We start from the raw sequence: 11,631 nt of genomic DNA on the forward strand, positions 1-11,631 counted from the left end.
TGAGCTACAGGTGAATCACTTAGCAACATAGACCACATGACATACAGCTAAATAGTCTTAATTGTAATGTGTTCATGAACAATCTACAAACCAAGATTTAACACACTTTGAATAATTAATAGATTTAAGAAAATGTCAGCTCCTTGCGGGCATTTCACAGAAAGAGGCTATATGCATGGAAAGAATTATTTACCCAGCTCTTCTGGGCAGTGTCCCTTGAAAATAAGCCAAAAGTGCTGGAGACACTAAGTCTTGGAGGACAGCTGGCAAAGCACAAATATGTTCCAGTGCCTGGATGCGCAATCTCTTCTGGATTCTGGGACGGAACTTCGCACCTGCTCTGCATCCAGGCTTATCATTCATCCAACAGCTTTATTTGGGTATCAGATTGTATCACTTTTCCTCAAGTATCTTTTGCCTCTTTTGTAAATTGATCCTGTACACCTGTCTGAGAAATCATCCAAAAACTGGTTCAAGCTCTGGTGTAGCTTGGGATGCACTGTGCATATAGGGCAGAACTTTGCCCTCTCTCTTTGGAGCCACAGTATGGAGGGGAAAGAAGAGTCACAGCTGTATGGTGGGACCAGAGACTCCCTGCTGGATGATGGCGGTAGAATGTGATTCTATGGTGAGAACCTGCCACTGGGGGTGGGAGGGTTGCATGCTGGGCAGTATAGCAGACAGGTCAAGGTCAGTTATATCTGTGCAACACCACTAGAGTAGCAGGTTTGCACTAGTGTAAAGGATGGAAGTATTTGGCCCTCTAAGCAGAGCCACAGAGCTGTGAACTCCCCAAATGAGACCTGTGCGTAGAGCCATTCTTATGTTTTTATGAAATCTCCATCTTGCAGGGCCTACCAGGCATTTAATACTAAGATGGGTCAAATTATTATTGGTTCTAAGTTGCTCTTCCAAAGTCCGTAACACACTTTACCTAGAACTCAGAAAGGTGTCCAATTCTTCCTTGCTTCAAAGACAGGCAGAAATTGCTTTCAGTCCAATGCTTCAGGGGCTGTTCAAACAATGATGCCAAACCTGCAACCAAAGGGGCCATAACCCAGGCAGAGACTGGCTGAAAGTTTCCTGCTCATGTTATGCCAGATGGGGTGGAGCACAAGCTTTCATGCTGGCAATAACCTGAGCATCCTAGGGAATCAGGATGTCTCCCTCTTTTATTGTAGCCCTGGCTCATTGCAGATTCTCCTCTCCTCCTTTTTAAGGAGGACACTTCTATCCAAACATCCCCTAACTTCCCCCACCACATACATCAGTTCTTGACACATTCCCTATTGGCCCAAACCTCCGAGCTGGCAATGCATAAGAATGTGGGATAGTGAAGAAAAACATTTCATACCAAATCCTGGGTCTTGTAGGTGGGAGTGGATGGGATAAAATGTGCTTGAACCAGCCCTGTGATAAATATGTGCCATGGGCACACAAACTTTGCTCAACAGGTGACGGGTTAGCAGTTTGCCAGGCACCTAAGAGTTGCATTTAATCTGTATAAAATGGAGCTGCTTGTAGCCACTCTAATCTTTAACACAAAGGTTGTGGCTTTCAGCCAGGATGCTCGGATTGAGAGAGATCACTGCATGCTGGGCCATGAAGTCTCCATGGGCTGCATTTTATGAGACTGCACTTTGGCAACCCTTGGTTTAAGCAATGGCAGACACACCAGCTTTGGTGTGCACTGGCTTTCAGGGACTACATTAGATTTCTAGGAGCAGGAGTAGCAGCAGGAGCTACGAGTACAAAACGAATCCCTCCCCCCCCACACACATCATTAGAATTGCTCACAGAGGTGCAATGTTTTATTTGCTGCCAGAATTAGCAGGCAAACGGCCATGGTTAGTATTACACTGGCACAGTAAGCATCTTAAATTAACATTTACTATCCTCAGTTCGAATCATAACAAGAGTTTCTTAAGTACTGGCCTTCACAGTGATTATGGCAAACCTTAAGAGTTAAAAACCTGAGTGATCAGTTTGCTTTCAATCCTTTTCATGGTGAAGCTTGATGTATCATGGGTCCCTTGCCTTCCATCCATCTGATTACTACTTTCCTTTCTTCCCTTTCTTTTTGGGGGAGTCAGGCCAGTTAAAGCCACGGAACTCCAGGCAGGCAGCAGCATTGTGAGAAATGTAGTAGGCATTGAGCATGGCAGCTGGGCTAAGGATATCCACTTCGCTCACTGGCTTCTTTGTTTTCTTCCTGGAGCCTTTGGATTTGCTGCGTGTGGATTTGCCACCTTTACCTGCCTGTAAAAGCAGAACAGCAACAAAACACCCAGGGATTGCAAATAGATCTGGATCACGATTGTGTCAATGCCATCTACAGGAACTCAGAGCACCTCACTCCTACATTGCAATACTACCTTTCTCCTCCAGTACTGGGGTCCCACCTAAAGCTACGTTGCTGCACCGAAATCATGATCTGCAGCACCCCCAGTGAAGTTAGTCCAGGGTCTCTTGACCACAGACTACTACCCTGGGTGTGGATTTTGTTAGATGGACTAATAGCTATGACATAGTAGGACAAACCTACCAAAGTGATATCTACTCTATGGACCAGGTTAGATTCTGAAAAGGTCAACAGAAAGGAAAGGCTGCATAGATATTTTTGATAAAACTGGTGGATTAAAGGAGCAATCTAACCAGTCAATTAGTGCTCCAAACTGTGTTTATCTCTAATTAAAAAACTATATCTGCACAGGCTGAAAGTTGTTAGTCCATACAGAACAGATAGTTACTAAGAGCTTCTTGAATGAATGCACTAAAATGTCATTCTGAAGCACATAAAATGTTGTATCACCATCCTCTACTCTTCGCCTGTTTGTCTTGAGACTGTAAACCAGGATGGTACAGCACCCAACTGGGGCCTTTGGCTGCTTCCATAATATAAATATGTACTACTACTGCGTCTAAGAGCAAAACCATAACTACCTGCTTTAGCAAATACATCTATACTGAGCAAGTATCTATTTAATACTCACCAAGAGCCTGATAGAAACCCTACTGAAGTCAATGGAAAGACTCCAATCAAATTGAATGGATTTGGCTCAGGCCCTTTGCTCCCATCGTGCTGCCGCAGAGGACAGACTCTCTGCATATGGTCATTTTGAACATTTAAAGATCTAGTCAAGAATCTGTAGAGAAAACATGCAGAGGAAATATGGAAACACTTCAAGATGAGCAGATGCCATGAGGAGAAGGAAGTGTGATTTTTTGGGCTACAGCACACGTGCAGAGAATGGAATGAGGAGCCAGTTTCAAGAGGAAAGGTATTCAAGAATACCTACACTTCCTAAGTGATTAAAGGCTCTTGGACTTTGTCCTCATGCCAGACACCCCATCCACTGCACATGGGGTAGCCTGGTGTTACTGCCTACCTAGCAGTGCGTTATACAGGTAATTTCACATGCTCTTCTGAATGACTGGATTGATGCATTCTTCACAAGAAATGCATGAGTTGATGCACAAGAGAAACAAATGACTTTGATACAGTCAGAAAAGTTATGAACATCATCACCACTTCAGGAGACAACGTTATCACTATGGGAACAGGAGTGCATGTACCACATTTTTACAACATAAACCATGAGAAGTACCTCCATGGCTCAGTACATGTCAGCAGAAGAGAGGCATAAATGGAAACTCAGTGACACAGTCCTGGAACATGACTCATCTAAATCAATCCATAGATAAACATGAAGGAACATGTATGGTAAAAATAAGAGGAAATGCAATTCAAATGAAACACAGAGCCAAACTGCAGCATCCTCAGAAAGAGAAATCAAAATTCCCCCCCGAAGGAAAATGCAGAGCACAAGCTGTAGGGCAGTGGTTCTCAAACTTTTGTACTGGTGACCCCTTTCACATAGCAAGCCTCTCAGTGCGACCCCCCCTTTATAAATTAAAAACATCTTTTACATATTTAACTCCATTATAAATGCTGGAGGCAAAGCGGGGTTTGGGGTGGAGACTGACAGCTCGCGACCCCCCATGTAATAACTTCACGACCCCCTGAGGGGTCCCAATCTGCAGTTTGAGACCCCCTGCTGTAGGGAATGAAGGTTTAGGATACAACACTACCTGTCATGTGGAAAGCAAACTGCTTGCAATCAGACATTGATTAACATAAGTGACAAACTTTCATACAAGTAGTAATTGCATAGCTATAATTTGCTGAATACTCATTGTAATGGAATGTGTATGGTTTATGACATAAGTGCACCGCTTACGTAGATTGATTTTTAAGCAAGCCTCCTGAAATACACTCCCATACATTTGTGCCCTGAAAACAGATGCACTGGCAAATTTTTGAAGTGCAATTACTTTCCTGCTGGAAGTTTGGCCCATAGTATTAAAGTGTGCACAGCATTTTGTGATCTTTCAGAATGAAAAGGAGGACTTGTGGCACCTTAGAGACTAACCAATTTATTTGAGCATAAGCTTTCGTGAGTTACAGCAAGTTACTCTGAAACCTGTCAGAATGAAAGGCACTGTATTTAAGTGCAAGTTGTTATGGGGCCACACAGTTATTCGGGAGATGGCAATTGTCTCACCACTATTTCTCTCCTTCATTGTGAGAAATGCCTCTGACCTCCCGCTACTTTGCTTGCCCACAATCATTATCAGCAGTGAAGTACTTTCATTATTTCTGATGAGCTCTAGGTCCCCATTTCCTGTCTCTCCATTAAACTGCAGAACAGGAAGCTGAAGTCTGCATGTTGCAACATGTCTAGTAACACTAGAGCAGTGCTACTCAAAGTGGTGGTCTGCGGACCGGTGCCAGTCCGCAAGCCATCAGCTGCCGGTCTGCGTGCACATTGGAAAAAAAAAATTGCCGGTCCCCCACATTATATAGCTTGAGAAGCACTGTCCTAGAGGATTCCAACCTAGGGATCTCTTACAAACTTCCCAGGCATCCAAGGGCTGCATCTCACTTGTATGGCATTGAACAGATCATGGCCCTCCCTCATCTCACAGAGGCATAGCTCAGACAGTTCACAGATCCAAACAAGATCTAAGTACCTATTCTTGTGACACCTTAGAGACTAACCAATTTATTTGAGCATAAGCTTTCGTGGGCTACAGCTCACTTCATCGGATGCATACTGTGGAAAGTACACAAGATCTTTTTATACACACAAAGCATGAAAAAGTGGGCGTTTACCTCTACAAAAGGCTTATCTTTAGATAAGCTATTACCAGCAGGAGAGTGGGGTGGGGGGAGAGAAAACCTTTTGTAGTGGTAAACACCCATTTTTTCATGCTTTGTGTGTATAAAAAGATCTTGTGTACTTTCCACAGTATGCATCCGATGAAGTGAGCTGTAGCTCACGAAAGCTTATGCTCAAATAAATTGGTTAGTCTCTAAGGTGCCACAAGTACTCCTTTTCTTTTTGCGAATACAGACTAATACGGCTGTTACTCTGAAACCAGTACCTAGTCTATTCTGGTTCTTATTCCATGCCCAGCACCACGGTATTTTGGCACCTTCCGAAGATGCTGGACATTTCTACTCTTGTGGAAAGTGCAACGGAATCTTTATTGACCCCAAGTGGTCAGAATTTTAATTTTACGAAGCATGTGTAATGCTCTACTGCCTACTTACAAATATGGCAAAGCAGAATCTGGTGCATCCAAACATACTACTTAAAACGTACGTTAGGTAGGTCAGTTTGTGTTCATCAGCCTTGAAAATGAGCCTTTCAGCTTCATAATACAGTAGAACCCCAATGTAATGAACGCTGGTCTTACAAATGACTGGTTATATGAACCGTTTTTATCCCCTGATCAATAAGGTACACATGTATTTACTTGAATAAGGAGCACAGGTCAGGTGCACTCACAGCATGGGTGTACTGACCTTCCTTACACACTGCTCAAAGTGCCTTTTTAGTAATATAACAAAAGTGCTGTATGAAGAACATGTCGACATCCCTTCACATTCTGAAGTCTTCAGTGCACTGGAAATCCCTTAGCAGTGGTTTGATGAACAAGAAGAAAACGATGCAGTGTAACTTGGTGGCAAAGAAGAGATGCAGTTCTTTTAAAGCGAAATCAGCTATTTATTTAACCAGTGACTATAGGGACACAACAGCACAATATGTTCATACAATACTGTATGAAGTAGTGAAATCCATCTGCAAGATTGTAACGGGCATATTGTATACATTTATTACTATTCATTATGTACACTATCACTGAACAATTAGTAAGCAAGTTTATGCACCCTTCCTACTCTAATTTTGAACTCAGTTCCCAATTAGTTCACAGATTGTTCTGCATAAATAAATATAATTGTACATTTAAAAAAATTAATTTGTATTACCATGGTAAGTCCTTTTATTGACCTGAACTGATGGACTCAGCATGAAGCCCTGAAGATAGACCCTGCAATATACAAATCATGCAAAGGGTTACATGCTATGCAGATATCACAGTATTGCTCTCTATTCCCCCTCATCCCTATGGCCATTTACAAAAAGGAAATGGAACAGGTAATAAAATGAGCTCCACCGAAAAAAAACTTCTATCTTGTACAGATAACTACAGTAGGCTAGAACTGTTTTAATTGTAAATGGCAAGAACAGATCTGTTGAATCATCTACACCAGTTGTTCATGACTCCATAGTCTGCTAAAGATTTCCAGCTTTGCTCTGAGACAGGAGTTCTCCTGTTTTGTAAGAGACCATCTGAATATCAGAAGTGCAATGAGTTAAGAAAGAGGGTGAGGGAAGAGACCTAAATTGCAGCTCACTGTGTTACACAGATAGCAAACTGGGAAAGAACCTAGTGTTGGTAGATGTGCAATAGTTCTGTTAAATTACTACAGTTTATAATAATTGCATTTTTGATTGGAGAGGGAAGGAAACATTCTCTCTCAGGTATTTCTCAAGCTCCTATCACCACAGTATCTCACTGCAACTCCACTGCTGCAAAGCAGGGGAAGAAGAAACAGGAGAAGTCGATCGCCGAGGAAACTTTCTCACACGTGATCAGCACTGCACCGTCCTGTCCAAGGAAGTTGAGCAGCACTGGAACAGGTGATCCCTAGAGGATTTTAAGCCCAGGTAGGGGTGGTCGAGGTGTACTGAATCTTGCCTCAGCTCAGCGGGGACGAGGACTAGATGCCCTCTTGAGGACCCTTCCAGCCCTACACTTCTGTGATTTATTTTCTCCTTGCAGAAAGGCGAGTTGAGGACAGCCTGCAGGGCTGTCTTGCCAGGCCTCGCACTCGTCCCCCAGCCGGGAGCGCCCCTCACAATCCCAGAGCCGCACAGGGGACGTTACAGCCACCTTACACCCAAGCCCCAAACCAGCCACGTAGCCTCGTAACCCCAGGAACACCGCACCGTTGAACAGCCCGATTACCAACCCGTGCGCTGGGAGCGATGGTGCACGCCTGCCCGGGCGCAGGGCTGCAACCCCCGCGGCCAGGGAACACGCCCCCCGGCGCGCGTGCAAACACACCGCCTCTCCTGCACGGGCTGCAGCCCGGAGCGCGTGGCAGCACGGCTGGCCGGACCCGGGGCCGGCTCGCGCTCCCCGCCGGGGCCAGGCGAGGCGGCCAGCGGGCGTGGCCTCCTCCCAGGAGTGGGCGGGGTCTCCCCTTTGTTTACACCTCCCACGTCCCGTTACCAAGGCGCGGGCGAGGCTCGGCCAGACCCCGCCCCCGCCCGCCTGCGTACTCTCCGCCGGGGGGGCCGGAAACCCGGAGAGAGGCGCCCGCGCGCGCGCTAAGGGCTGAGGGGATGGTTTTCGCGCGCCCCTTCCACCTGTTGGGCCGAACGGTCACCCACCTCAAGGAAAGGGCGGGAAAGCTCTCCCGGGGCAGCGGGGTGTCGCCCCTCCCCGCTCTCAATATTGGAGAATCTTTCAGGAAACAGCGCTAGGGGCCGACCGGCCTCCCCCACCACACACCCCCAAAGGGCCGACTCGCCTCCCATACCACACACACCCAAAGCGCAAGGGGACAACCAGCCTCCCCCCCCCCCGCCCCATGCTCCCAAAGTGCAAGGGGCTGACGAGTCTCCCCCTAGCCCCCAAATAGCGAGCAGTGGACCATGACCAGCCTTCCCCTCTACTCCCAAAGCACAAGGGGTTAATCAGTCTCTCCTCCCCACAAACTAAGTGCAAGGAGCTGACCAGAATCCCCCCCCCCGCCCCAAGGAAGTCTCACAACCCCTATCCCCAGTTTTCATTAAAATAAGTGAGGAAAATTCCTTGTTTTTTGGTGATGAGGGTCAGGTCTTACCTCGCAGACTCCTGTTAAAGTACTAGAGACCCAAGGCAGAGCTTGGAAGCTTTTTACTTTCCTCAGCAGATGTTGGTCCAATAAAAGGTATTAACTCACCCACCTTGCCCAGCACAGCTAACATTGCATTACTACCTGTTTATTTCACTGGTAGGACAGTTTAGTCCCCCAGTTTCCTGTCTCATGTCATTTGAAGGCGGGACAGCCACACCAATGGCATCATTCAGTCCCTACACATTTCACCTAAAGGACTGGAGTTTGGTGATGTTCAGGGATGGGGCCAGGGGAGAGCAATTCAGTTGTTTCCAACATTCCCTGTAGTCGTTCACTGAAAGCATAATTCCCAGAAGCAGTCTTTTGGCTGCCTTGATTTCCTTCAATGGGAATTCTAGAATCGTAGGACTGGAAGGGACCTCGAGAAGTCATCTAGTCCAGGCCCCTGCACTCATGGCAGCAATAAGTTTTGTCTAGACCATCCCTGACAGGTGTTTGTCTAACGTGCCCTTAAAAAAATCTCCGATGATGGAGATTTCACAGTCTCCCCATACAATTTATTCCAGTGCTTAACCACCAAAACAGGAAGTTTTTCCTAATTTCCAATCTAAACCGTCCTTGCTGCAATTTAAGCCCGTTGCTTCTTGTCCTAGTGTCAGAGGTTGAGAACAATTCTTTTTCCTCCTCTTGGTAACAACCTTTTATGTACTTGAAAACGGTTATGGTCCCTCTCAGTCTTCTCCAGACTAAACAAACTCAGTTTTTTCAATTTTCCCTCAGAGGTCATGTTTTCTAGACTGTTAATCATTTTGGTTGTTCTCTGGATTTTCTCCAATTTGCCCACATCTTCCCTGAAACGTGGCACCCAGAACTGAACACAATACTCCAACTGAGGCCTAAGCAGCATGGAGTAGAGCAGAAGAATTACTTCTTGTGTCTTGCTTGCAAAGTTCCTGCTAATACATACCAGAATGATGTTTGATGTTTACTTTTCTTGCAACAGTGTTTCACTATTAACTCATATTTAGCTTATGATCCACTATGACTCCCAAATCCCTTTCCACAGTACTCCTTCCTAGGCAGTCATTTCCTAGTTTGTATCCGTGCAACTGATTGTTCCTTCCTAAGTGGAGTCATTTGCATTTGCCCTTATTGAATTTCATCCTATTTACTTCAGACCATTTCTCCAGTTTGTCCAGATCATTTTGAATTTTAATCCTATCCTCCAAAGCAGCTGCAACCCCTCCCAGCTTGGTGTTGTCTACAAACATTATAAGTGTACTCTCAATGCCATTATCTAAATCATTGATGAAGATATTGAACAGAACCGGACCAAGAACTGATCCCTGGGGGACTCCACTCGTTATGTCCTTCCAGCATGACTATGAACCACTGATAATTACTCTCTGGGAATGATTTTCCAACCAGTTCTGCACCCACCTTATAGAAGCTCCATAGAGGTTGTATTTCCCTCATTTGTTTATGAGAAGGTCATGCAAGACAGTATCAAAAGCCTTACTAAAGTCAAGATATACCACATCTCCGCTTCCTCCCTATCCATTAAGTCTCTAGAGTACAGCCACAGCTTGGATGGGTCATTCAGTCCATTTTTACGAGCTTCAGTTTGTAGCAAGGTTCCTCCAGAGCTAAGAAGTAAGATTGAAGACCCATCCAAGCTGTGGATGTACTCTAGAGAGACTTAACTTAAGCCAGCAGTTTATTCCACCACTGCTACAAGCCTGAACCAAGAACTTTGCCATTACTGTATGTAATTGATTCCTTTAACCAATTTTAACTCTCACCTTTCTTTCTTTTTATAAATAAAACTTTAGATTTTAATTAATAAGAAGAATTGGCTGTAGCGTGTATTTGGGTAAGATCTGAAACATTCATTAACGTGGGAGGTAATGTGTCCAATCCTTGGGGATTGGTAGAACTTTTTCTTTTATATGATGAAATAAGATTTATAAAAAATGTCATCATATTTGATGTGGGTACCTGGATGGGTGCCTGAGGCTGGATCACTTTAAGGGAACTGTGTTGTTTGGACTTCTGAGTAACCAGTAAGGTAATAAAGAAGCTGTTTTATTCTGGCATGGTGAATCTAAGTATTGGAATATCCACTAGCTTTTGGGGATTTGGTTGCCCCATTCTTTGCAATTCACCCTAATTGAGTGACCACAGCTGGCTCCCTACTAGGACCCCGATCGCAGTGATGTAGTCAGCGGGATGCACATTACCACAGGTTAATTGGGTTTTTGGATCAGAACCACACGCTTGTCAAAATTTAATTTTGATATTGGAGAGTTTAAGGGTTAAAAATCAGTTACAGTGAGTGACCCATGATCAAGATCCTGACAGAAAAAGGCTGGAATAATTGTGCTTACAGAGAGGGTTGTATTTTAAGCAAAAGGCTCCAGCGCAGGAACTGAAAAATCTGTTAATTGCCAGCAATAAGAAAGCAGACCCAGCAAAAATGGTTGTAGTGAGAAACCAGCAGCTAGAACTTGAACAAAAGCAAAACATAGCTGATATGGAAGGAGAAGCTGCTGAAAGAGAACGCCTGTGTTTTGAACATGAACAAAGAATGGCATATATTCGATTGCAGGAACTAGAAGCTAAAGCAAAAGTGGACAGACTTAAGCTCCAACTCAAGAGACTAAAGGAACAACAGGAACTGTATCATCCTGAAAAGCCAGTTCCTCTCAGCAGCAAAGATGGGGATAGAATCTATCCAGTTTGTAACAATGTTGGTATGTTGTTTGACTCTAAGCAGTTAAGTGTGTAACCAAATGTACCCCAACACTGCCACCTTTTATGTAAATGCTTTTACTGTGAGCTCAGGTGAATGTAACCCCATAACTTGTGCAGAGAATGTAAAAGTCAATGGTAAAAGCTGTTTAGGGCAAATTATAGCTTCTAATATCACTCTTGTTAAAGCAGATCTTGTCAAAGAGGAAGATTATTTACCAGACCAGAGTGTGAATATTGTAATCCTCCATGAATTTACTGTAAATGTGCTTTTAGCTAGAATCCATCTAGAATGGAATGGTATTAAACATGAAGTTATAGCTGGTGTAAGGAAGTTATTGCCTAAGGATCTTTTGATTGGGGATGATATTAAAACTTTGTTTAGTCAAGTTGATGACATAAACCAGTCACAGGAAAGAAATAATCCTGAACCTGTGTTTATTAGGGGAAAGGATTTGCCTATGGAGGGTTTCTCCAAATGTTTGTCTGAGAAAGATGGCTGTTCGTCTGTGCAAAGAAGCAGTGCATATGTGGAAAAAATTTCTGAGTGTCTGTCTGGTATCTCAGAAGTCAATCTGGCATTAGATAAGGCTCAGGAAGATGCTTCTCTAGAGCAAATTAAA

The 11,631-nt window shown here is 44.3% G+C and overlaps 1 protein-coding gene across 4 annotated transcripts; it reads right to left on the reverse strand.

Annotated features, from left to right (window-relative positions):
- Nucleotides 1-437: 437 nt before the first annotated feature.
- SMKR1 (small lysine rich protein 1) lies at nucleotides 438-8,114 on the reverse strand. Of its 4 annotated transcripts, none has more exons than XM_043521271.1 (3): nucleotides 7,362-8,114; nucleotides 6,338-6,399; nucleotides 438-2,259 (listed from the first exon to the last, which is right to left on the reverse strand). In XM_043521271.1, the coding sequence occupies exons 2-3, from the start codon at nucleotides 6,338-6,340 to the stop codon at nucleotides 2,056-2,058; spliced, it is 207 nt and encodes a 68-aa protein (XP_043377206.1). In that variant the 5' UTR covers nucleotides 6,341-6,399; nucleotides 7,362-8,114; the 3' UTR covers nucleotides 438-2,055. The 4 variants fall into 4 exon arrangements, with proteins under 4 accessions (XP_043377206.1, XP_037745347.1, XP_027687725.1 ...); XM_037889419.2 differs by having other exon boundaries at nucleotides 439-2,259; nucleotides 7,480-8,114; XM_027831925.3 differs by having other exon boundaries at nucleotides 440-2,259; nucleotides 7,385-8,114.
- Between the last annotated feature and the right edge of the window lie 3,517 nt (nucleotides 8,115-11,631).

This window comes from Chelonia mydas, chromosome 1, assembly GCF_015237465.2.
Source record: "Chelonia mydas isolate rCheMyd1 chromosome 1, rCheMyd1.pri.v2, whole genome shotgun sequence".
NCBI lineage: Eukaryota > Metazoa > Chordata > Testudines > Cheloniidae > Chelonia > Chelonia mydas.